The following is a 21,954-nucleotide window of genomic DNA, read 5'->3' on the forward strand; positions in this document are numbered from 1 at the left end:
ATTTCTCACAGTTCCTCTTGTACCTTGGGGCAGAAAGTAAATTCAAAGGGGCCCTGCCACGAAAGGTCAGAGTCTGCTGCTGTGGCTGATAATGAGATCTCTCCGAGATAAATCAAAACACCTGGACTTCACCACGGAGCAGCTACTGGTTTAACCCAAGGCTTGGAATCGGGAAGAAGAGAAGGCACACGCTAAACCTCGCCTGCTGTGGGAGCAGAGGTGGCAGCAGCAGCGCTGTAGCCCCCGTTATGTTGGTGCCAGCGCTGTTCCCTCCTGCCTGGTGGTGCCTGGCACAACCGGCCCCTCCCCACAGTGTGTGCAGAGCCTCTGGCCCCCACCAGTGCACTTCCCACGTCATCACTGCTCCCTTGCACGCAGTGGCACATCAGCAGCAGCTCCTGCAGCTGTGCTCCCTTCCCCCTGTGCCCCCTTTTCCCTGTGCCCCCTTCCCCCTGTGCTCCCTTCTCCCTGTGCCCCCTTCCCCCTGTGCTCCCTTCTCCCTGTGCCCCCTTCCCCCTGTGCTCCCTTCCCCCTGTGCTCCCTTCTCCCTGTGCTCCCTTCTCCCTGTGCTCCCTTCTCCCTGTGCCCCCTTCTCCCTGTGCCCCCTTCTCCCTGTGCCCCCTTCTCCCTGTGCCCCCTTTTCCCTGTGCCCCCTTTTCCCTGTGCCCCCTTTTCCCTGTGCCCCCTTTTCCCTGTGCCCCCTTCTCCCTGTGCCCCCTTCTCCCTGTGCTCCCTTCTCCCTGTGCTCCCTTCTCCCTGTGCCCCCTTCCCCCTGTGCTCCCTTCCCCCTGTGCTCCCTTCTCCCTGTGCTCCCTTCCCCCTGTGCTCCCTTCCCCCTGTGCTCCCTTTTCCCTGTGCTCCCCCCGGTCCTGGGGCTGGGCAAAGAAACCCCTGATGGCTCCACACCACTCCTTGTTAGCCAGGGGCCCTGGCTTCCAGGGCTGCAGCCCACTGGATCCCAGTGACTTCGTGGTAAGTAGGACTCACATAATAACTTCTGGCTGGTATTAATGCTTTTAATCTGCAGACCTCAGAAAGAGATGAGCCAGGGGAAAGCCAAGAGAGAGATGCTCAGGGAAAAAAAAAAAAAAAAAAAGGCAGAGAAAAGTGAGTAGGATGAACTCTTTACCTCTCTATCCCATTAGCATGTTCGCCATGGATTGCAAAATCCTGTTAGGCTGCAGATGTCGAGGCAGCACGGAGCTTGTGGTATTAGTGGTGGCCTTGGGGTGCCAGGGCTCTCCTGGCATGCTGGCTGCCCTCAGGGTGTTGGGGAGGGCTCCAGCACAGCCTGCCCCTGGCTCCTAGGGCCTCCCCCTCCCTGGGACTCCCCAGCTCCCATATTTGTTGCTCTTTGTTTTGGGTTCAGTGACCCCCAGGCTCTGCATCCATGCCTTTGCTGTGTGACTAATTGGAGAAGTGTCTAATCCTCTTCTCCACCGATGTCACTGTTAATGCAGCCTGTGATTAAACTTGCTGTCAGCTGCTGCTGTTTACAGATAACAATGCTGCTTTCTCTCGTTCCTACACTATCAGGCTCATTAGGAAGGTTTATGGATAAATTAAGTCAGTCTGGGATTGAATGATGCCTGAAATGCGTGCAGTGAGAACTGCCCCTCCCTGCTCTGGGCAGCCAAAAGTGACAGTGACCTGAACCTCAGCACGGGCAGAGGCCCAGCCCCACACCAGGCTGACCCCCAGATCTGAGCCTGACTGCTGTCCCCATGGGGGCTCCCTTCAAGGAGACACTTCCAGGGGCGAGCCCCCCACTTCTGGTACCAGACAGCACTGTGTGCCTGGTTGACAAAATCCTCTCTGATGCTTCATTGCAGCAGATTCTGCAATACACATAAAAGGGGCTCTTTTCCCACTCTTGTTGCATGAAACACTCAGACATTTCCAGAGGAGGCTCCTGGTGGTGTCAGTGCCCGGCTGTTCGATACAGCAGGAACAAACTGCAGCTGCAGATGGGAACAGGTTGTTTCTGCCATTTGTTATTTTTCTCCCCTAATTATGATGCAGACTGGATGCTCTCTCCAGCATTCCCTCCCTTTCTGTTTATTCAAGCAGGATTTTTGTGAACCTCTAAGCCAAATTTCTTTCTGGGCCCCATTAGAAGGGAGCAGAATTTATTGTTTCCCCAAGCTGCAGCCCTTTCCCCGTTCCCCTTCCACCACTGACCAGCGCTGAGCCGGGGTGGGAGCAGGGCTGGGCTGTGAGGATCCCTCTCTCCATCCTCGGGACAGGGCTGGCAGGAGCCCTGGGGCAGATTTCCCGGGGATGGTGCGGCTGGCAGCTGGAATCTCTCAGTCTCTGTATCTCCAGGGCTGCATCTCGCCCTGGCAGGGCGGCAGGAGGAGCAGAGGCACCTGCAGGCACGGAAAGCTGCCCTGCTCTCTGCTGAGCAATCAGCAGTTACTGGAGAGCTCTCAGCGAGCTGGACACACCACGCTGCTGCCTTATTTAGAGTCTGCCTGAGCGCTGAGTCCTGGAGTGCAAAATGCACCTAGGAATTAGCCACAGCTGGATTAAATCGCTTATTGTAATTTGCAAAGCGTGTTCCCTTCTTCTGTCGTGGACAAATGAAAGACTCACTCTGCATGAGCTCCCTGTCACCCTCACCCCGTGACAGGGGGGGATAATTGCTGAATGCCTTGTGGTGATTGAGTTGCAAGGGGAGTCCTGAAGTGTCTCTCCTCATCAGTGTGTCACACAAGTCGCAATTCTGATTTGTCTGATGAGTAAGAGCCAGAGCAGCATCGCTCCATGGGAATCCACAGCAGCTCAGTGCCCTCGCTGTTGTTAACGTCGCCACGTCGTTGAGGGGCCGGGAAATCTCGGTAATGCATTTTAAACAGCAATCAGCACAAAGATATAAACATGAAAAAGCTGTTAACAAATAGAGGACACCCCACGAAAGCGGGGAATCCAGGCCCAAGGTGCACTGGCACTTTGGGGTCCCCCTTTGGGGTGCACAGAGATGCTCTCCTCAGGAGCGGTGGGAACAAGACTGGCACGCACTCAGTCTGCAAATTAACCGAGGTTTGGGGATTGGGCACAGTGCAGCCGGGAGCTGCTGAGGGAGGTCTGGGAAGCCCTGAGGCTGTGCAGGGAGCCTGGCACCAGGGCAGGCACCGGCCCTTGCTGTGGCCACTCTGGAGCCCCTTCCCTGGCACTCAGCGCTGGACGCTCACCTCAGAAGCCACACGAGCAGCAGGACCAGCCTGGCTGAAACTCCCCTGACAATGAGTGACGGCCACACGCTACACATGCCTTTGTGGGACATCACCAGCCTGCTGTACGACCATTTCTGATGCGACTGAAAAGGAAAATCCTGACGACAGCACTTCAAACAGAACTGCCGCAAATCTCTCTGAGTGGCTTTAATGAAACCAGCCGGAAAGAGAAGGGGAGCAAATCAAAGGTAAGACACCTCCTTTGTTCAGATTACTGTAATTGGTATGAAATGACTTCAGTGGTTGTTCGCACCGTTATACTTGAGGTACATCCTCATTTCTCCTCATCCTGCCCCGTGCTCAGCACCACCAGCGAAGCATCTCTGAGGGGCAGGACCTGCTCCTCCAGGAACCTTCCCACTGCTCCAGGGGGAGCAGATCCCACACAGCTCCTGAGCTCAGCGCCTCTGTGATCGCCAGGCTCTGGAACTGATGCCTTGGGAAGGCTGAGCTGGAACAGAGACTGGACAGAGCCAGAGAATAAGGTAGGTATTTATTAAAAGGATACACCATGGGCAGGACAAGAGCCTGGCCAGGGACACACCCAAGGTGGACCCAAAATTGGACACGAAATGGACAAACGGTCACGAGGTCTCACACTTTAATAAGTTTTGGTTCATTTGCACATTGGGGTTTCATTGTCCAATTCCAGCTCCAGGTTATGAAGTCCCATCCTTCTTCTTTTCTCTCTTCAGCCACCGTTGGTTGTGCTTTTGAGCCTGAAAACTTTTAACAGTTATCCTGGGTCTCCATCTGGAAAAGGATTTGTTTTGTCTCCCTACTCTGTGAAGAAAACTTACTTAATATGGGGCTCAGAACTGCACACCTAGGCAGCACAGAATCTGAAAAACATGAAAGCTAAAACTTAAGGCATCATCTCCCCCCTGTGACACCTGGATCCCTGCTGTCTGGCTCTAATTAATAGCGTGTGGTAATTTGTCTCTGATTGAATTGGAGCTTAACACCGAGGTGATCCGTGCCCCAGCCAAAGGAAGGGTTCATACTGATGATGACAGAACGGGGTAGGACTTACATAAGTGTAATGAAATTATGCTGCCTGGAGCCCTGGATTTTCTCAGTATATGATGAATGTGAGGCATTTAAAAAAAATTAGACACTTACTCTATTTTACATTATTTTCTAGAACGTGGATATCTGTGGGCTGTCGGGAAATCCATTAGCAAGAAACGTAAAGATGCTTAAAGGCATTTACCCAGATTAGCTGTGTTTATGCAGTCAAGGGTCTTTTATGTGATTACCTTAAAAGCTGAAGAACTGCTGCAAAACATTTATAGTGCAGACAGAGCGAAGCAAAGAGTACAGATCTGACAGAAAGGCAGAGCTGTTAAAAAACAAGCCCTGCTTGCTTTGTATTTGCAGACAAACAACCCAGGAGGTAGAAGGGTTTTTTCCCTTTGCAGCCCCTAGCCCGGGCTGTGCAGCTTTGAGCATGAGATTTATGGGGAAGCTTTACATTGACTTTCATTTTCGCTGTGATTTCTGCCAGGCAGCAGGAAGGGATGAGCAGGGATGGGCCAGCACTGGCTGGGATGGAGCGCTGCGGGAAGCAGTGCCTGAGCCCTGGGATCAGCTGCAGGATGCTGAGGCGCTGGATTATCTGAGCCACTTTCCTCTGTGGGATATTCCCTAAAGCCAGGCACCCTTGTGCTGTGTTGCTGCTGCTTCCTGTGCTCTGGCTCTGCCCTTGTCACAGCACAAGCAGCAGAAGTCCAGGAACGTGTTTGTGTGAGATGCCAAAGCCAGTACAGAGTTGCGGAAATCCTTCGTTCTGTCATTGTACAAAAATACCTGGAAGCGTGGAAGGGAAAGGAGAGGTGCACAAGCTTCCATGAGGATTCTGCCTGCTCTGTCTTTTGTCAGGGATTGCTCTTCCAGCTCTGCATTGAAGCCTGCATCCTCATGGCTCCTTTTGTCCTTTAGCATAAAAAGTAATTTGTCAGCAAAAGAAGGAAAGTTTTGTTTTTCAGTACAGATCTGGCTGTCCTCCCACTGAGACTTTCAACTCTTTATCTCAGGAATTGATGGTCTCGGATTCTGATTCTCTTTCCTTGGTGTTTGTATCGATTTTTTTTTTTTCCCCTCCCTCCAGGAGGGTTATTTTCACTGTGGTGTCAAAACTATCTTTCTGTCTCCACTTACAGCAGGTAATAGCTCAGCTTGGCCAATTACTCGTTTTCTGGGCTGGCCCCGCTCCTTGCACGAGTTCCCCTGACGAGCTGGAGCCTGGCTGACCCGATGTCTTTGCTTTCCCTTTGCTCTTGTCTCGGCAGGCTCCAGTCAGGAGCGGGGAAGGGCAGCAGCAGAGGAGGTTTGTGAGCAGCAGAGGTGAGCAGACAACCTGGGTATTCCTCTTCCTTCTCCTGCAGGTACTGGCCCGTCTTGTGCCACGCAAGGAGCTGCTGGGCTGTGCCACCCTGGGGACAGCATCCCTCCGTGCTGTCCCTGGCGTGGCTTTGGGCTCCTGAAGAAATCCAGTCGTTTCCATTAAAGGCTGCTCTGTTCCTGTGTTTTCTCCGCACCAGCAACGGCTTTGCCATCTGCTGCTGCTGAAACAAAATTCATGAGATCGTTTTCCCAAAGCATGACACTTAAAATCCTAATTAAAATACCCCTGGCTGTTCTAACACCAAGGTTTTATAAACGCTTGGAATAATATTTCAGATAAATGGAAAAGCTGCGTGCTTTTAACATGACAGACCCTTCTTCTAGTAAAACACATCCAATCCTCCACATACTTCCAAAATCCTCTTCCCTGCTTGGCTCCTCAGTGACAGCAGAGCGCACACGCCTGTGGAGCTCGGTGGTGGATGGAGCTGTCCCAGGGGTCCGGATTGATTTGTTTCATGACATGATCCCTTCCACTGTCCCAGCAGCAAGACCCAGTGTGTGAATACTAAAAGGAAGCTGCTGTGCCTGGAGGCAGGCAAGAGAGATCCCGTATATTACACCGTGAGAGTTGTGTGTCGTATTAGAGCAATCTGGCTTTAAAGGGCATCCTTCAAGAGCAAACTAGCTTTTTCCCACACTTGACTGATCACACAAATAACTGTGATTAAAGGTCAAGTGCCTGGGTTTCTCTATTTTACTCCTTAAAAATTTATATGCGAAAGAAAACCCAGAAGTTAACATAGCATGAAATTGTGATGCAGTTCCGAGCCTTTAACGACAACAAAATATCACTTTTCTTCCTGGGTGGCTCGAGAAATCTTCAGTAATAACGGGTCACTTCTTTCGGTTTCCACTTGAGGAAGATTATAAATAAACCCTGTCTTTTGCTTTTGTAACATGATGGAGGGAGGGTTTTAATCGCGTGAACTCGTGCTCCCGGTCCGTTCCTGGTTCCACCAGGAGCTCCTGGGCTGCAGGGGCACGGCAGGAGGGGCTCCAGTGCTGCTGCAGCAGCACACGCAGCACTGATGCGCGCTTTCCTAGATGGGAAGGACACTGATAAACGGACGGGAACTGGGCCCTGCGCTGCAGGAAGGAGGCTCTGACCCAGCACCCGTGCCCGCTACCAGCAGCAAACACCATCTGGGCACGAGGGTGCCAAAGAGCTCTGACGCCGCCCGAGGGCTGCCCGTGCCCTGGGCAGCAGCTCCGGCAGCACAGAGCTCAGCACGGCCGGGCGCTCCCTCGGGAGCCGGCCCGGGGACCCAGCCCGGTGTCTGATCCCAGTGACCGAGCCCGGTGACCCAGCCCGGTGTTCCAGCCCGGTGACCCATCCCAGTGACCGATCCCAGTGTTTCAGCCCGGTATTCCACCCCCGTGACCGATCCCAGTGACCGATCCCAGTGACCGATCCCGGTGTTCTAGCCCGGTATTCCACCCCGGTATTCCAGCCCGGTGACCGATCCCGGTGTCACCCCGGGGCCGCCCTCTTTCAGCCGGTCCCACCGTGCCCGCCCCGGCCCCGCCCCCGGCCCCGCCCCTGCCGCCCATTGGCTGCGCGGGCCCAGGCCCCGCCCCGGCGGCGGCGGTTGGCGCGCGGCGGCGGGGGCGGGGCGCGGAGCGGGAGCGCGGCGGCGGCGCGGGGCGCGGAAGTCGCGGCGCCATGGAGACGGCGCTGCCGCTGCCGCTGCTGCCGGTGCTGCCGCTGCCGGTGCCGGTGCTGCCGCTGCCGGTGCTGCTGCTGCCGCTGCCGGTGCTGCTGCTGCTGCCGCCGCCGCTGCTGCCCCGCGCCGCCGCCGAGCAGGGTGAGCCGGGCGGGGCGGCGGCGCCTCCCGGTGCTCCGGCACCTCCTGGCTCTTCGGCGCTCCCGCGCCCCCGGCCGCGCCTTGTCCGCGGTGCTCCGGCACCGCCGTGTCCCCCGTGCCCGGCTGCCTCTGCGCGCGGTGTCGCCGCATCGGCCCCGGCTTTTGTCGCCCGCGGAGGGTCGGGCTGCGCCTTGCGGTACCGGCAGCGGCCGGCTCGGCTCGGCGGTGGGGTCGCGCCGGGGCTGGCCGGACGCGTTGTGGGGCGGATGTGCCGCCGCTCTCCGGGAGAGACCGGCGGAGACCTGCCGGAGGAGCGGGAGAGGACGGGCGGATCCTCGTGGAGTGACCGGGTCAGCCCGCGGTGTCTCCCGGTCCCCGCCATCACCGGAGACGCGAGGCAGTACCGTGACAGGGAGACGGTTCGAGCCCTGGGGTCTGTCTTCGTGGAGGCTGCGCTGCCACGGGCGGACCCCACTGATCCCGGTGGCGGGAGGAGTGTCTCGGAGCATCCCGGAGCGCTCCGAGCGGAACGTTCGTCGGGGATGTGCCCGCCGGGGATGCGCTGCCGCACCCCCGGATTACCGGCGTCTGAGCCCGAGGCTCAGCCTGCCGGTCGCGGGCTGTGGCTGCTTGCTGCTTGTGGAAGGATCGTGAAGCTGTGAACTGAGGGAAATAGCTCTTCCTGTCAAAGATAGAATTGGCTGTTTTGTGGAAGAGCGCTGTCGTTTGGCGGGGAAATCCCTCTCTCAAAGCAGCTGCCGGTAGCTTTCAGTTCCAGCATGCCGTGGGCACGGTGCAGCGGCAGTGCTGTCTGTGGTGTCCGAGGAGGCGTCCCGGGGATGGCAGAGTCGTTAGGGCATCGATCAGGTACCTGCCAGGTTGTTCTGGGTGTGCAGCAAGAGCTTTGTGGTGCTCGGTGCTCACACGGTGATGCCATAGCTGGTGCAGCTGGAGCACAGCATGGCACTGAGCTTCCCAGAGCATGGACTGGGTGGGTTTTACCAGCATTTCCTCTGTCAGGGGTTTTCCTAACATGCTGCCTTCCCTGCAGTTGTCCTGCTGGACTCCAAGGAATCGCAGGCGGAGCTGGGCTGGACCTCACACCCATCGAACGGGGTAAGCACAGGGGTGGGACGGCACCACAGGAGAGGGTGAAAGGCTCTGTCAGCCTCTTGGTGCTCAGCGGAGTCTGAAGCCCTGCGGGATGAGCGCTTTGCTTTCCACAGAGCTGGGGTGGGGGCTGCCAAACTCATTCAAGGTCGGTGGGTGGCTCGGCACGATCAGTGCCGGGAGCCCCTGGGAGCAGAGAGAGGAGTGAGGCGCTGGCGATGTGACAGCCCTTTGTGCTCCGTCCCCAGTGGGAAGAGATCAGCGGCGTGGATGAAACCTTCAAGCCGATACGCACGTACCAGGTCTGCAACGTCATGGAGCCCAACCAGAACAACTGGCTGCAGACGGGCTGGATCGCCCGGCGCGACGGCCAGAGGATCTTCATCGAGCTCAAGTTCACCCTGCGGGACTGCAACAGCATCCCCGGCGTGACGAGCACCTGCAAGGAGACTTTCAACCTGTACTACGTCGAGTCCGACTCTGACCTGGGCCGGAGCGTCCGGGAGAGCAAGCACACCAAGATCGACACCATTGCCGCCGACGAGAGCTTCACACAAGGAGACCTGGGCGAGCGCAAGATGAAGCTGAACACCGAGCTGAGGGAGATCGGGCACCTGAGCAAGAGAGGCTTCCACCTGGGCTTCCAGGACGTGGGCGCCTGCGTGGCGCTGGTCTCCGTGCGGGTCTATTACAAGAAGTGTCTCACCACCGTGCGGAACTTGGCCACGTTCCCGGACACGGTGGCGGAGACGGCCTTTGTGACGCTGGTGGAGGTTAAGGGCACTTGCGTGGCCCACGCTGAAGTGGACGTGGACAATCCCCCCCGGATGCACTGCAGCGCCGAGGGAGAGTGGCTGGTGCCCATAGGGAAGTGCTTGTGCAGCCCTGGCTTTGAGGAGAAGGACGGGGGATGCAGAGGTAAAAGTGGCCTTTGGGGTGCTGGCAGTTTTGGTCTGTGTCAGTCCCAGGCTTTGCTGGTGCCTGAGCACAGTTTGGATGAGTGGAATTGTCTTTTGGGTTTCTTTGGGTGATGGCAGCTCCCCAGAACCACCAGGTGGGTTTTTTTTTTGGTGGGTGGCATTTGGAGGGCGTGGGGCTGCTCTGCAGAGGTGTCAGAGCTCTGGATGCTGCCAGGCATTTCCCACAGCTTTATCTGTAACGTTCAAATTACTCTAGAACATTCATATCCCTATTGATATGCTTTGGACACGGTTTAATAATCTGGCGACTTTACAGCTCGCAAGGTTATGTTTAAGGACAGCTGCAAAAGTGGTCGTACCCTCTGCCTTAACGAGGCGTCCCACTAACGAACCTGGGGCTGTGAGCACTTCCATCTGGCTTCCAAAGGCAGCTGAGGGGCAGGTGTGGGATGCTGGCTGCCATGCTCTTCCTCAGAGTGTGGGAGCCTCTGAATGGAGAGAGGTGCTGGGCTAATGCCACCCCCAGGCTCCCTCTTGCAGCTGGGGCCCGAGAGAGGAGATGTGTTCTTAGCACCTCACGTGCCACAGCTCCTCAAACAGTGTCTCTGTTGAGGGAGGGCAACGTCCTCTCTCATTCCCAGCCTGTGCCGTAGGGAAAGCGGGGGCGATTGAGGATGCAGACCTAGAAAATGCATGGTTTCCTACTGGAGTGGCTTCAGTAAAACACACCTGAGAAGAACCTTTGCTACCTGTGCCTGGTGTCCAGATGACACCTTGGATGTCTCCGTTTTCACCTCAAACACAGACTGAGAGGAAAGCAGTGAAATAAGTCCCAGGCACGTGGTGCAGTGGCAGAGTGAGCTTTTCCCCTGGAAGAGGACCTGCCCTTCAGGAGCACCTCCAGGCTTTTCACCGTGCTGATGGTGCCGCCTCCCTCCAGGTGCTGGGATGCTCTTCCCAGTGCTCTGGGCAGTGGCTTCTCCTTAAGAAGACCTTATTAAAGCTATCAAATTAAAATCTCAGTGCTGTTGATTGCTTCAGTGGCTGCATGGCAGCTTGCCACGCTTTCCACATCTGTTTGGAGGGGGGATTTACATAGTGAGTCCCAGAAGGCTTTTGCTAATGTTTCAGGTTTCTCTGCGTTGAGTTTAAATAATTCATATTCTCCGAGGAAAAATATTTGAAGTAATTTAATGGACATAATTAAGTTTCTCTCCCCTCTCACAGAAAGCAGGTCATTAGTCATTCTCTGCGGAGCAGCGTCTGGTGTCTGGTCAAATATCAGAAAATAGTTTTTAAGGGTTGAAAGTTTGGGGGTTGTTTGCAGCCCTGCATTAGCACAGTGCTAAGTGAAAGGCTTGAAAAGATTTCTGATGAAAGCAGACCAGGGCTGTGGAAGCTCTTCAACGAGGACAAAAGCCCTCGAGCTGGAGGCAGGTGGATGCTTTGGGAGTTTGGGGGTGTTGAACCAGCCAGGTGATGGCACAGCACACCAGGCTCCACCGTGATCCTGTACTGGTGGCTTTGGAGGGTGTCAATCCTGCTGGCCCACGGAACTTCTTGGCCCCAGTCTCTGTTGCAGCTCTCGTGGGCCTGGAGAGGTCTGGGGGGTGGTGGTGGGGGCTTTGCTGGTGCCTGTGGGGTGGCACAGGGGCCAGGCTGGCACTTGAGGGTGGTGGTGGCAGCAGGACCGTGGTGCTGGTGACAGTGGAGGATGCAGGAGGTGAAGTGGTGAAGGTGTTTAAACTTGGTGGCCCTGTAACCCCAATTTAACTACTGAAAACATCCTGCACCAAGAGAAGGTCTGTGTCCTCACTCTGAAATTAGGAGAGATGAAAAAAAGGCCGATGGGATTTGATTCTCCTCATCCTGGCTGCAGGAAAGCTGAGCCTGTCCACATCCCTCCTCCTGTCCTGCACCACGGTTCAGAGGCAGCCCAGCACTCCTGACAAGTTTGCACGTCTCTGATGAATCGTTTTGGCGTTCGGTGGAGTGCAGCCGTCCCTGGGGTGGGACTGCACAGCTTTAGAGTCTGTTTAACATCCACTCACCAAGAGGAGGAGAGTTTGTCACAGAAAATGTGCTCAGACTGCTTGTCTTGTCTGATGTGTCTCTGTAGCCAGATGCTGCTCTGTGCTTACTCTGACCATAAAACCCATTCCCAGAAGATGCACGGCAGGCAAGTGGGCAGTCCCGTGCTCTGTGGATGATCCCTTGCCCATCCCTGTTTTGTTTTCACTTGGTTTCTCAGCTTTGATGTCTTTTTTTGCCATTAATTTTGTCAGGCGTGAGCTGCAACCCCTCTGTGCTGTTTGTTTCGTGGAGTGTAGCAATAGCTTTTGTGTAAATGAAGCCGTGATGTGAGGGATCTGCCTGACATTTTCATTCAAAGTTGTCTCCTTCTGCTTCATCTCTTCTATCCAATCCCTAGTAATATCTGCAAGGAGAATTTCAACAAAGCTCAAGGTTAATATTTACCAGCCAGATTTGCTGCAAATGAGACAACTTAAACCAGACATTGAATTAATATGATGGAGACCAGTGACCAAAAATAGCTGCCAGCCACTCTTCTTTGACAGAAACGTAAATTTGTGTGCTCTGGCGAAGTTTCCTCCTCAATTCATTTTCCCTCCACTTGTGACAGCACTGGCAGGAGCCAGCCCTGCACTGCTGCTGTGTCCGTGCTCTGCTGCCCCTCAGCAGCACCTGGAGCCCTGCTGGCCCTGGTCAGTGATGCTCTGAGCAGTGGCCATGCCCCTTGTCTACGTGGCAGTGACATCGCTGAAAACAGTTTTAGAGTTGAAATCGTTTCTACTGCTCTCTCAGGGTTTTAAATGACCTTTTTGAGAGAGGAGTGTTGCTGCTTTTCTGGGGGGAAAACCTTGCACAGGAGGTGGCTTCAGTGACAGCCTTGTCCACGGGTGCTGTTTGGAATGGGGAATAACAGAAATTCCCCCTCCTGGTCTGCGTCACTGCCTGGGTTTTTGGGCAGCGTGCTGAATTCAACCTGCTGTGGACAAGACACAGGGAAGATTTATTGTGTCTCTCTTAGGGAGAAGGCAAAGGCTTAGGGTGGGAGTGCGATGTGGGGTGAGTAAGATGCTCTCCTGTCCATTGGATGTGTCCCACCACAGCACTGTGTCCCTGCAGTGTCTTTAGGAGGAAAAGAAATAGTTCAACTGAAAGTTAGAGAAATTTTAAGTAATAAATTACAATATTTTGTCATTCACTACAAAGAGACCTCCTGAAGCCCGAGGTCCTGCTTTTCTGTTTAAATACGAAAAAGATGGATCCAAATGCGCAGCCCTAGGAGCTTTTGATTTGTTTCATCTTTTATACATTAGCTTACAAACCTGTAAGTGCTCCTGGAGTGTATTTTATCTGCTGACTGATGCTGGAGGATTATGCATACGTTTATTTTCCCTCCTGGGGCCCTGTAAGTTGCACAAAGCACCAGGTTTTGCTTTCATCACGGATGCAGCCACAGGCATCCCACAGTCAGGCGCCGTGCTTGCGGGGCCAGCGAGGAAATTGGAGGAAATTCCACAGGAACTCCGGAGCTGGGCACATCCCACCTCACTGCAGGGGCTTGTGAGGTGGGATCAGCACCGGGTGCTGGATGCTGCTGCCCACCTGGAACCCTCTGTAGAACCAGCTCTGTTTCCAGTCTCTCAGCAGCACTGACCAGGCTTGGAGGTGTTCATCCTTTGGGATTGCCGGTTCACAGCGTGTCTGAAATAATTCCGGCCGTGGAAGTGGTGACAGATTCACACACAAATCGCTCCGTGGCATTTCGTTTCGGAGCAAAGCGCTCTGACAATTACCAGCATCACAAGCTGCTTGCAGGATTCCTGTGAGGCTGAGGGCATGGATCTCTGGCTGCTGGGCTGTGGAAATACAGATGGGGACGTGTCCTGCCCGCAGCTGAGGGGGTTTGTGTGAGCTGCAGTGCTGGGCAGGGCGCTGGAGAAGCTGGTCAGCCAGTCCTTCACTGGGAACTGCTGGCTGGATCCATTAGGGAGCTGAGAGACACGGCAGGGAATTGCACTTGGCTCAGCGGATGTGCCTGCTTCAGTGTGTCCTTGAGGAACATTCTGGCATAAATAGCAACGAGGTTCTGTCAGTCCTGGCTGGATTCATCAAGTGCACTCTGTTAGATATTTTGAGACTGTCCTTCCTCTGGACTAAATCACTAAATTTGATTTCAGCTGTTAAGAGCTCGTTGTTGGGGATGCACAAAGATCTTGCCCTTGGACACAGGATTTCGTTTTAGTACTCCACAAATTATTTAACAAGGACAAAAATTACCGAGTAGCATTGTCTAGAGGTGTCAGAATTGCTGGCAATGTGTTGGACCATGGGCTGCTTGTTGAAAACCAGTGATTAAAAACCTCCGGACTGTGTGGAAGGCAAGGTGCTTTTGGGTTCTCTGGGGTGGGGCAGCCCACAGTTCCCACCCTGGCACACACGGAAGCGAGGTGAGAGGAGCCTCGGTGCTGGCATTGGTCGCTCCTCGTGCTGACTTTGTCCCTCTCACAGTGGCACAGAGACTGGACACGAGTGCTGTCCCTTCCCTCTGCCTGCAGTATTGATCACAGCTGGTGTGGTGGGACAGGGTGAGATCTCAAACTCAGCTTCGAGGGAGCAGGGGGCTCTCTGCTGCCCGAGGACGTTTGTCAGCAGGGCTCCTTGCCCACCTCAGTACAACACCGAAGCTGTTCTGTCAGTGATTTACACAAGGTGCCCTGCCTGGCAGTGTCTGTCCCTCCTCCCCACTGCCCTGGCCTCGGGCACTTTGCCTCTGAAGCACCGATGAAATGTTTGGGACATAATAAACAGTGACTTGCTCAGCTCGATAATGGGACTGAGATGGATGGAGAAGGCTGTGCCAGCCTGGTCCTGTGAGGGGTCAGCAGGAGCAAGAGCTGCTGTGGAGGATGCGTTGTGAACAGCTTGGATGCCAGTGGTGAGATTGCAGGTTTGAGCGTTGCTCAGGGAGGGCTGGATGCGAGAGCTGGAGGGGCCCAGTGCTCCCAGTCTGCCCTTTGTGGGAGGGACTGTCGGGCTGCTGGGGTGCCTCAACCTGTGCTGCTGCCCTGGTTCTCGCTGTGGCACCCCCAGTGCTGGCTGCTGCCTGCTTCCCCGGCTTTCCTCAAGAGCATTTTTATGATTGTCTGCTTCAACAGAGAAAATGAACACGCATTAAAGCAGATGAACTTGGTCAAATACAATTCCAGGACCAAAACTGGAAAGGAATTGATTTTGGAAGACAACTGAGTTGTAGTGTTAATTATGAATGCCTGTATAGGCATTTTGAGTCAGGCTGCAGCTGTTATTAATTCATGCTGGCACACATGGTGCTGCTGCTGGTAGGACTTCACTGGGAAAGGAAATTGAAAGCTGTCCCGTGCCCCTGGTGTAGGAAACCATGCATTTTCTGCATCCTCTGCTGCCCCTGCTTTCCCTATGGCGCAGGCTGGGAATGAGAGACGAATTTGCTCTCTCTCAGCAGAGACACCTGCCCCTGTCTGGGGAGCTGTGGCACGTGAGGTGGTCAGAGAAGCCTCTCCCATAGTTATTTCGTGCTGCCATCCCACCCACAAAATGAGTGTAGCTCGTTCTGCTGCTGGTTTGGCAGTGTTACACCGAGGGGGGAACGTGCTCTCTCTGCCAGTGACTCTGATCAGCCCCGCTCGAGGAGCTTCTGTGCTCGGCAGTGGTGGAGCTGGAGCGAGGCAGATGATCCATCTGACCCATGCAGCTGCTTCTCTCTGGCTCTGGGACAATGAATTGTTGTATTTTATTGTTTAATGATTGAGTCGTGCACCAGAGGACCAGGAACAGGACAGAAAGCAGTGTACAAAAAAGAGAATTTCATTCTATAGATTGATGACCTGATCTCCTGAGAGGTGTCACATACCCGCTGCAGAAATAAGCACTGTGAAATGACAGAGACACCTAAGCCAGCTGGAGACCAAGAAAAACACTCGTGGGATGAGGTGGAAGAGGGTGGGAGTTTGTCTGAAAAAAGAAACGGAGACACACATATGATGCATCACATGTGCTGGGCTCTTTTGTTCTTCTCAAGGGCAAGTTTTGGGCAACCAAGGGGAAAAAATAGCAAGTAAAGCCCGTGGCTCCTCGTGGGACACACTCACATGGGGCTGTGGTGCCTGCTCCTGGGACATGCAAACTGGGGCTTTTTGTGCCATTATGAATGGCAGACACATCTGTAAATTTACTTCTGGCTGTTAGAAAACAGGGCGGACGAGTCTGAGAGACACTTCTAATTGGAAATGTTCAGTTTCCTGGGATGAGCTGTCAGATTTGTGTGACAGGCACATCTGAGGGATGGCGGCTCTGGGTTTAGTGCTTGGATCCCATCATGTTTGTAAACAGGATTGATTTTCCTGTCCTGTCTGATGTTTCTGCCCTGTATGGTGGTCAGTGCTGCCTAACAAAAGGAAAAAGCCAACCCTGTCTCCATTCTGTGAATACACTACTGGTTTTGATTTGGTTTCTCGAGCCTAAAGAGAGAATGGGAAGTTTCAGGAGTAATTTTAACCTTTGCTGTTTTTTCCCGGTTTATCTAGCACCCTAGATGGGGAATGGCATTTACTGTGAAAGTCAGTGCAGAGCTGCAGCACCCAAATGTCTCTTCTGGCTAAAACCAGGGGGCATCTCTGTTGGTGCCAGAATCATGCAGGTGCTCAGAGGGTGGTGTCTGCTGGCCACTGGCAGCAAAGGAGGTCCCAGGAAACAGGGAAATGCACTCGTTGGGCATGTCCCCATCGATCCTCTGCTGCTCTCCCCTTAACACCCTCTCTCTCTTCCAGCCTGCCTTCCGGGGTTTTACAAGCTCTCCCTCCGTCTCCCTCTCTGCTCTCCGTGCCCCGAGCACAGCTTCACACGTGAGGAGGCCTCCACCTTCTGTTTGTGCCAGACGAATTACTCCAGGTCTCCTTCAGAGCCACCATCTGCCTCCTGCACGCGTACGTCTCGCTGGAAGGGGGAGCAGCATGCAGGAGCTCTGTCTGTCCTGCGGCACGGAGCCTGGCAGTGCCCAGGGCCGTGCCCCTGCCTGCTCTGTGTGCTCCCCTCGGGGTGCTGCTGCAGTGGGGAGGGGATGGAGGGGCTGTCCCTGTGACCCAGAGCTGCAGTTCTGAGGGGGCAGATGCGCAGTCAGGCTCGCAGGCTCCCTGGTAAAGCCGGGGCACAGTCATTTAGTCGCTATAGTTCATAGGTTTTAATTAAGTGGCCTCTGGTTAATTGGGCTGGGCTCCAGCTGCTCTGGTGATGGATGCTGTCCAGCTGCCAGCACGGTGGTGAGGAGCGCTCTGTGTCTGCTGAGCACGGCTGGGCAGTGCCCGACCAGGAGCGGGCTCCTGTGCCCGGCTGTGCTCAGGGAAGTGCTGGCTCCGGCCAGGTGCTTCTCCTGCTCGCTGTGAGCTCTGGCTTGGGGTGCACACACATCCCTCCAGCTGGGATCTTCTGCCACACATCCCGTGGTGTTGCACGCATCAATGCCTCCGTGTCCCCTCGTGCCACCCCTGGCTGTGGCTGTCCGGGACCGTGCTCTTGTGCTCCACCCCCAGTTCCTGGACCTTTAGGTTTGTCCCAAACACCCTTTTCATGTCGGATTATGCCCTTTTCTGACCTAGAGATGGGGCAGCTGAGAGGAGTTTTAAAAACTTTTATTCTCTTTTTAGTCTCATGTGGAGGGTGAGACAATACAGATGTTATAATTCATGCCAACGCAATCAAAAGCTAACTATTTCTTAATTCCAATACATTTTAAGTGTTTCTTGGCTTATCAGCCTTTGCTATGCAATGCTGTAAGTGCCTCAAAGCCAGTCATCTAAAATTACCCCTCGTGGGTCCTGCTACAATGCATCTTTCATAGTTTTATTTTTCCAAAGTACCTCGTCTTATTTGCAAGGCCATCCCTTGAAACTTTTTTCTAGTTCCCTCTCTCTCTTAACAATCACTCAAACCACCTCACACCAGATCTACCGCACGCAACTGGGCTGCTGGGAGCCCAGCTCTGAGAGCAGGCTGTGCCTCAGGAGCTGCCTGTGTATTTCTGCTCAGCACAAACTCCCTCCCCGACACGCGTGCATACATTCGGTCCATCCACTGCAGGATGCACTTGCCAATATCCCCATTTTAACCAGCTTTGGCTCCAAACCAAAGTCTCTCGTCTTACTCTGTGGCGTTTCCAAGTTGGCGTTTCCAAGTTGGCATTTCCAAGTTGGCGTTTCCAAGTTGGCCTTTCCAAGTTGGCATTTCCAGGTTGGTCTTTCCAAGTTGGAATTTCCAAGTTGGCGTTTCCAAGTTGGCATTTCCAGGTTGGTCTTTCCAAGTTGGAATTTCCAAGTTGGCGTTTCCAAGTCACCATTTCCAAGTTGGCATTTCCAAGTTGGTGTTTCCAAGTTGGCATTTCCAGGTTGGTCTTTCCAAGTTGGAATTTCCAAGTTGGTGTTTCCAAGTTGGTGTTTCCACGTCGGCATTTCCAAGTCGCCATTTCCAAGTCGCCATTTCCAAGTCGGCATTTCCAGGTTGGTCTTTCCAAGTCGGCGTTTCCAAGTCGCCATTTCCAAGTCGCCATTTCCATGTCAGCATTTCCCTCCTCAAAGTCCGCCCACAGACTGCCGAGCCTTCTGCCAGCCTCTCCCAATTCCCCTCAGCTTTTCTCGCAGCTTCGCTCTTTCGCTTCCAGGCCCGCCCTCTGCCCCGAGGAACCTGGTGTACAGCCTTCGGCAGTCGTCGCTGGTGCTGGAGTGGAGCGCCCCGGCCGACGCGGGCGGCCGCAGCGACCTGACCTACAGCCTGTGGTGCGGCCGCTGCCCCGCGGCGCCGCGGGGCCGCTGCGAGCAGTGCGGCAGCGGCGTGGGCTTCGTGCCGCAGCAGACGGGGCTGGTGGAGCGCACGGTCACCCTGCTGAACCTGCTGCCTCACGCCAACTACACCATCCGCGTGGCCGCCCTCAACGGCGTCTCGGCCGTCAGCCCGCTGGCCGGACAGCAGTACGCCGAGGTCAACGTGTCCACCGGCCGCGCAGGTACGGACGCGCCTCTTAGGAGGAGATAAGGGCCCGTGTTAGTGAGCAAGAAAGAGGCCTGGTAGCTGGCTCTCGTTGTTAGTTGAATTCTAGTTGTAACAAAAAGAATGTCGCCTTGCTTCAGATTCCCGGACGGAGCCGCGCGCGTGGAATTTGTGTAAGGATTTACGGGAATTGGCGCGCGTCGATTTTAGCGTAGGGTGGGCCCGGCGCTTTTTGTAGGAAGTTCGTGTTTGAGCTTGGTTGGTTAAAATAATGTGGCCCTGCTAGGAATTCCTGGATAGGGCAGATAGAGCTGTGCACGTGGAATTTGTGTAAGGATTTACGGGAATTGGCGCGCGTCGATTTTAGAGTAGGGTGGGCCCAGCGCTTTTTGTGGAAATTTCGTGTTTGAGCCTGATTGGTTAAAATTAGAGTAATTGGCATGGCATGCAGGGGCAGGGCTTGGTGCTTCGCCCCCCAGTGCAGTTGCTGGTGCTGTGCTGTGGTTTGTCCTGGTTTAGGGCAAATTTGGGAGGAAACTTCCGAATGGGGTCCCTCTGGAAAGCAAATCCAAACAGTCCCTCCCCAAACTGTCCCAGGAAAGAATTTCCTTGGAGAAAAGTGGAAAAAAACCCTACTTATTTAACAAACAAAGTACCGACAAGCACAAAAAGTGAATAACGTGAAACAAAGGGAGGCAAGGAGTGAGCGTGGTGACAGCCCGGGCTATGAAGGGACCAGTCTGCTGTGTAATCTGGCTGCAGTTTGTGATCAGGCTGCAGTTTGAATTTACAAATCATAAAAAAAATACCCCAACCTTTGATGAAGCAACATTTTCATCAAAAAAAAAATCCCCTCCTTAAAACAGATAATTCAAATGCTGGCTATCCTTCAGAAACAACAAAAAAATTGATTTCCTCTTTCTATTGCTGCGCTGGTCTGTGACACAACTCTTACTGCAATTGTCCCTTTCCGTTTCCAGTGTGGCATTTGTGTTCCCTCAGGTAAGGGGAGGTGAGTGCCCATGCCTGTGGACGCGTCCCTGACCAGAGGGGTTGGCTGAGGAGTCCCTGCTCAGCTGGTGTCTGTGCCAGAGGACAATCAGGTCCCTCCTCTGCTGTCGGCCGTGCCGAAGGACGGTCGGCTCTGGCTTGTTGTGTCCTTGTCCGTTCCTCTGCGGTCACGTTATTAATTTGCATGAAAACCCTTTCCCAAGCCACGGTTAATGGAGACGGATGATCCTCGGGTACCTCTTGGCAGGAGCTGGCCAACAATTTCATCCGAAGAGATTAAACTTTGATCTTGTTATAAATAATTTTCCCACCGCTTGATCAAACGTTTTTTGTGCACGTTTCTGCCTTCTCTTCCCTCATGCCGTGCTCCCCGTGGCTCCGTGGGGGGATGCTGTGCTGCAGACTGCTCCACAGCAGAGGTGTCATTCCTCATTAGGATCTTCGCTGCTCAAGGATGGATTTAGCTCTGGGAAGATCTTCCATCTCCTGAGCTCAGGCTGGGGGGACAGAGGACAGGCTGGGGTGTGGTGAGCTTTGGGAGGTCTGATAACAAACCATGAGGGACCGGTGCTCTGGAGCTCCCGCCTTGCCTGGGCCCCCAGCTCTGAGCTGGGCACAGGAGGCTCAGTGAGTGCCCCATTCTCTTAGGGAGCAAAGCAGCCAGCCTGATGCCAGCCCGTGCCTTGGCTGCTGAGAGCAGCTTTTCCCCTGGGGAAGGGGGAAATCTCAGCCTCTTACTCAATCCCGTGTGCTCCTGAGGGGGCTGAAACGCACATAAAGAACGCGGATAATTAATCCTGTCATCTGTTCAGAATCACTGCCTCTTGTTGAGCTGTCGTGTCTCCGGCTGCAGATGACGGCTCGGAATTACCCAGGCGGCTGAGGCTCGGAATTCCTTGGAGCACTGACAGTTTGGTCTGCTGAAGGTGTCCCCTCCTGGGCAGTGCCAGGCTGGGGCTGCCCTGTCAGCAGGCACCAGTGCCCTGGCTCCTCTTGCCTTCGCACCCCTGGCAAGGGGTGGCAGCGCTGGTTAACCCGTGCCTGTCAGCAAAGGGCAGAAGGTGGGCAGAAGGTCGTGTCCTGGGGGAGTGGCTGCCCAGCTGAGCTTCTCTGCAGGACCCCACTGCGAGGAGGGGACCCTGCGTGGGCAGGACACGGAGCCACAGCTGGCAGGGACAGCGTGGGGAGCTGCCCCTCAGAGCACATCGCTCCTTGGAGTCCTGGCTCTGCAGCCCCTTGTCACTGGAGCCCACCACAGAAGCGCTGGATGGGGCCGGAGGTCAGGGGGAAGGAGGCTCCAGGGACAGTGGTGGCCGTCGTGCTGTGGCCTCCACGGTCGTTTGCAGCAGCAGGGGAGCTCTGTCTGCTGATGAGCAGGTTCTGAGGAGAAATTAAACAAGAAGCAAGACCCTATTTAGCTGTCAGATCCTGCTCTTCTAATCCAGCTCGGCGCTGTCCTTCCCCTCCAGCAGCCCCCAGAGGGAATTGTCCATCGTTCCTTGTAATTGCGGCGAAAAGAAGAGATGCAATTTAGTCTGCACGTGGCAAAATTAACACTGCATTTTTTCTAATCTGTCCCCAGCGTGGGACTAAATAGAAGTGTTTGAGGAGCGAGTGGAACTGCTCACCTGCAGGAGTGGAGCTGCATTAGCCATGTAAATGTGCACTCCAGGTCTGTGTCATTTGTATTCCCAGCAGGAATCCAAGGCTCCTGCCTTAAAGGGCTTTTAAATCTGCTGCTGATTAATAATGCAACCGGAGCCAGAATGCATCCTCCTTCCTGGGGCTGGAGAAGGGGTTTGAGCTGGATCTGGTCCCCCAAAGTGGATTTGCCTGTGCGTGTCCAGGGCTGATTCGGTCACCTTGGGGCAGTGGGGCTGCAGGATGAGCCAGCTCTGGGACAAATCTCTGAGCTCCCGGGGTCTTTGCCTCGGAAGGGCTGCCTGGTGAGGCAGCTTCTCTGCTTTGGAACGGAGATCTCTGTGGCAGGAGCTGCCTGGGATGGTGCCCAGGGCATGCTGTGTGTTGGGATGTGTGGAACTGGTGAGGGAGGGGAGAGCTGGCTCTGTCTGGCACAAGCAGGGCAGGGTGCAGGGGTGTTTGGTGCAGCTGCTGCATGCAGAGAGTTGTTCTGGGCAGGGACACGGTGCCACTTGTAGTTTTATGCCTGTTTTGCTGCTACGCTGGTTAATCAAGAGGAGAAAACCCACGTACAGGGGAATGGAGTTTATAAAATCGGGCAGAGTGGTGAATAATTTAATGTTTGCTTTTTCGAATAGAGGCAATGATAGGAGAGCTTAAAATATTGATGGGAAACACATTTTTTTTCGCAGTGTGAAATGCTTTATAGCCTGTGTGATTTTCTTTAATGTTTTTTAAACATGTTTGAGGCTGGCACCTTCTTTTCTGTCATGTACC

At 54.4% G+C, this 21,954-nt stretch overlaps 1 protein-coding gene across 6 annotated transcripts in view; it reads left to right on the plus strand.

Annotated features, from left to right (window-relative positions):
• Window positions 1–435: 435 nt before the first annotated feature.
• Window positions 436–21,954, plus strand: part of EPHA10 (EPH receptor A10) — a 35,026-nt gene continuing 13,507 nt past the window's right edge. The window contains exons 1-7 of one of the 6 annotated variants that reach the window (XM_040086070.2): window positions 436–972; window positions 2,326–3,424; window positions 5,528–5,582; window positions 8,502–8,566; window positions 8,809–9,478; window positions 16,317–16,472; window positions 18,200–18,541. In XM_040086070.2, the coding sequence (XP_039942004.1) occupies window positions 3,314–3,424; window positions 5,528–5,582; window positions 8,502–8,566; window positions 8,809–9,478; window positions 16,317–16,472; window positions 18,200–18,541 (1,399 nt within the window). In that variant the 5' untranslated portion in view covers window positions 436–972; window positions 2,326–3,313. The other 5 variants (XM_040086071.2, XM_040086072.2, XM_058423548.1 and 2 more) reach the window with 5 other exon arrangements.

Source organism: Hirundo rustica, chromosome 25, assembly GCF_015227805.2.
Source record: "Hirundo rustica isolate bHirRus1 chromosome 25, bHirRus1.pri.v3, whole genome shotgun sequence".
Lineage (NCBI taxonomy): Eukaryota > Metazoa > Chordata > Aves > Passeriformes > Hirundinidae > Hirundo > Hirundo rustica.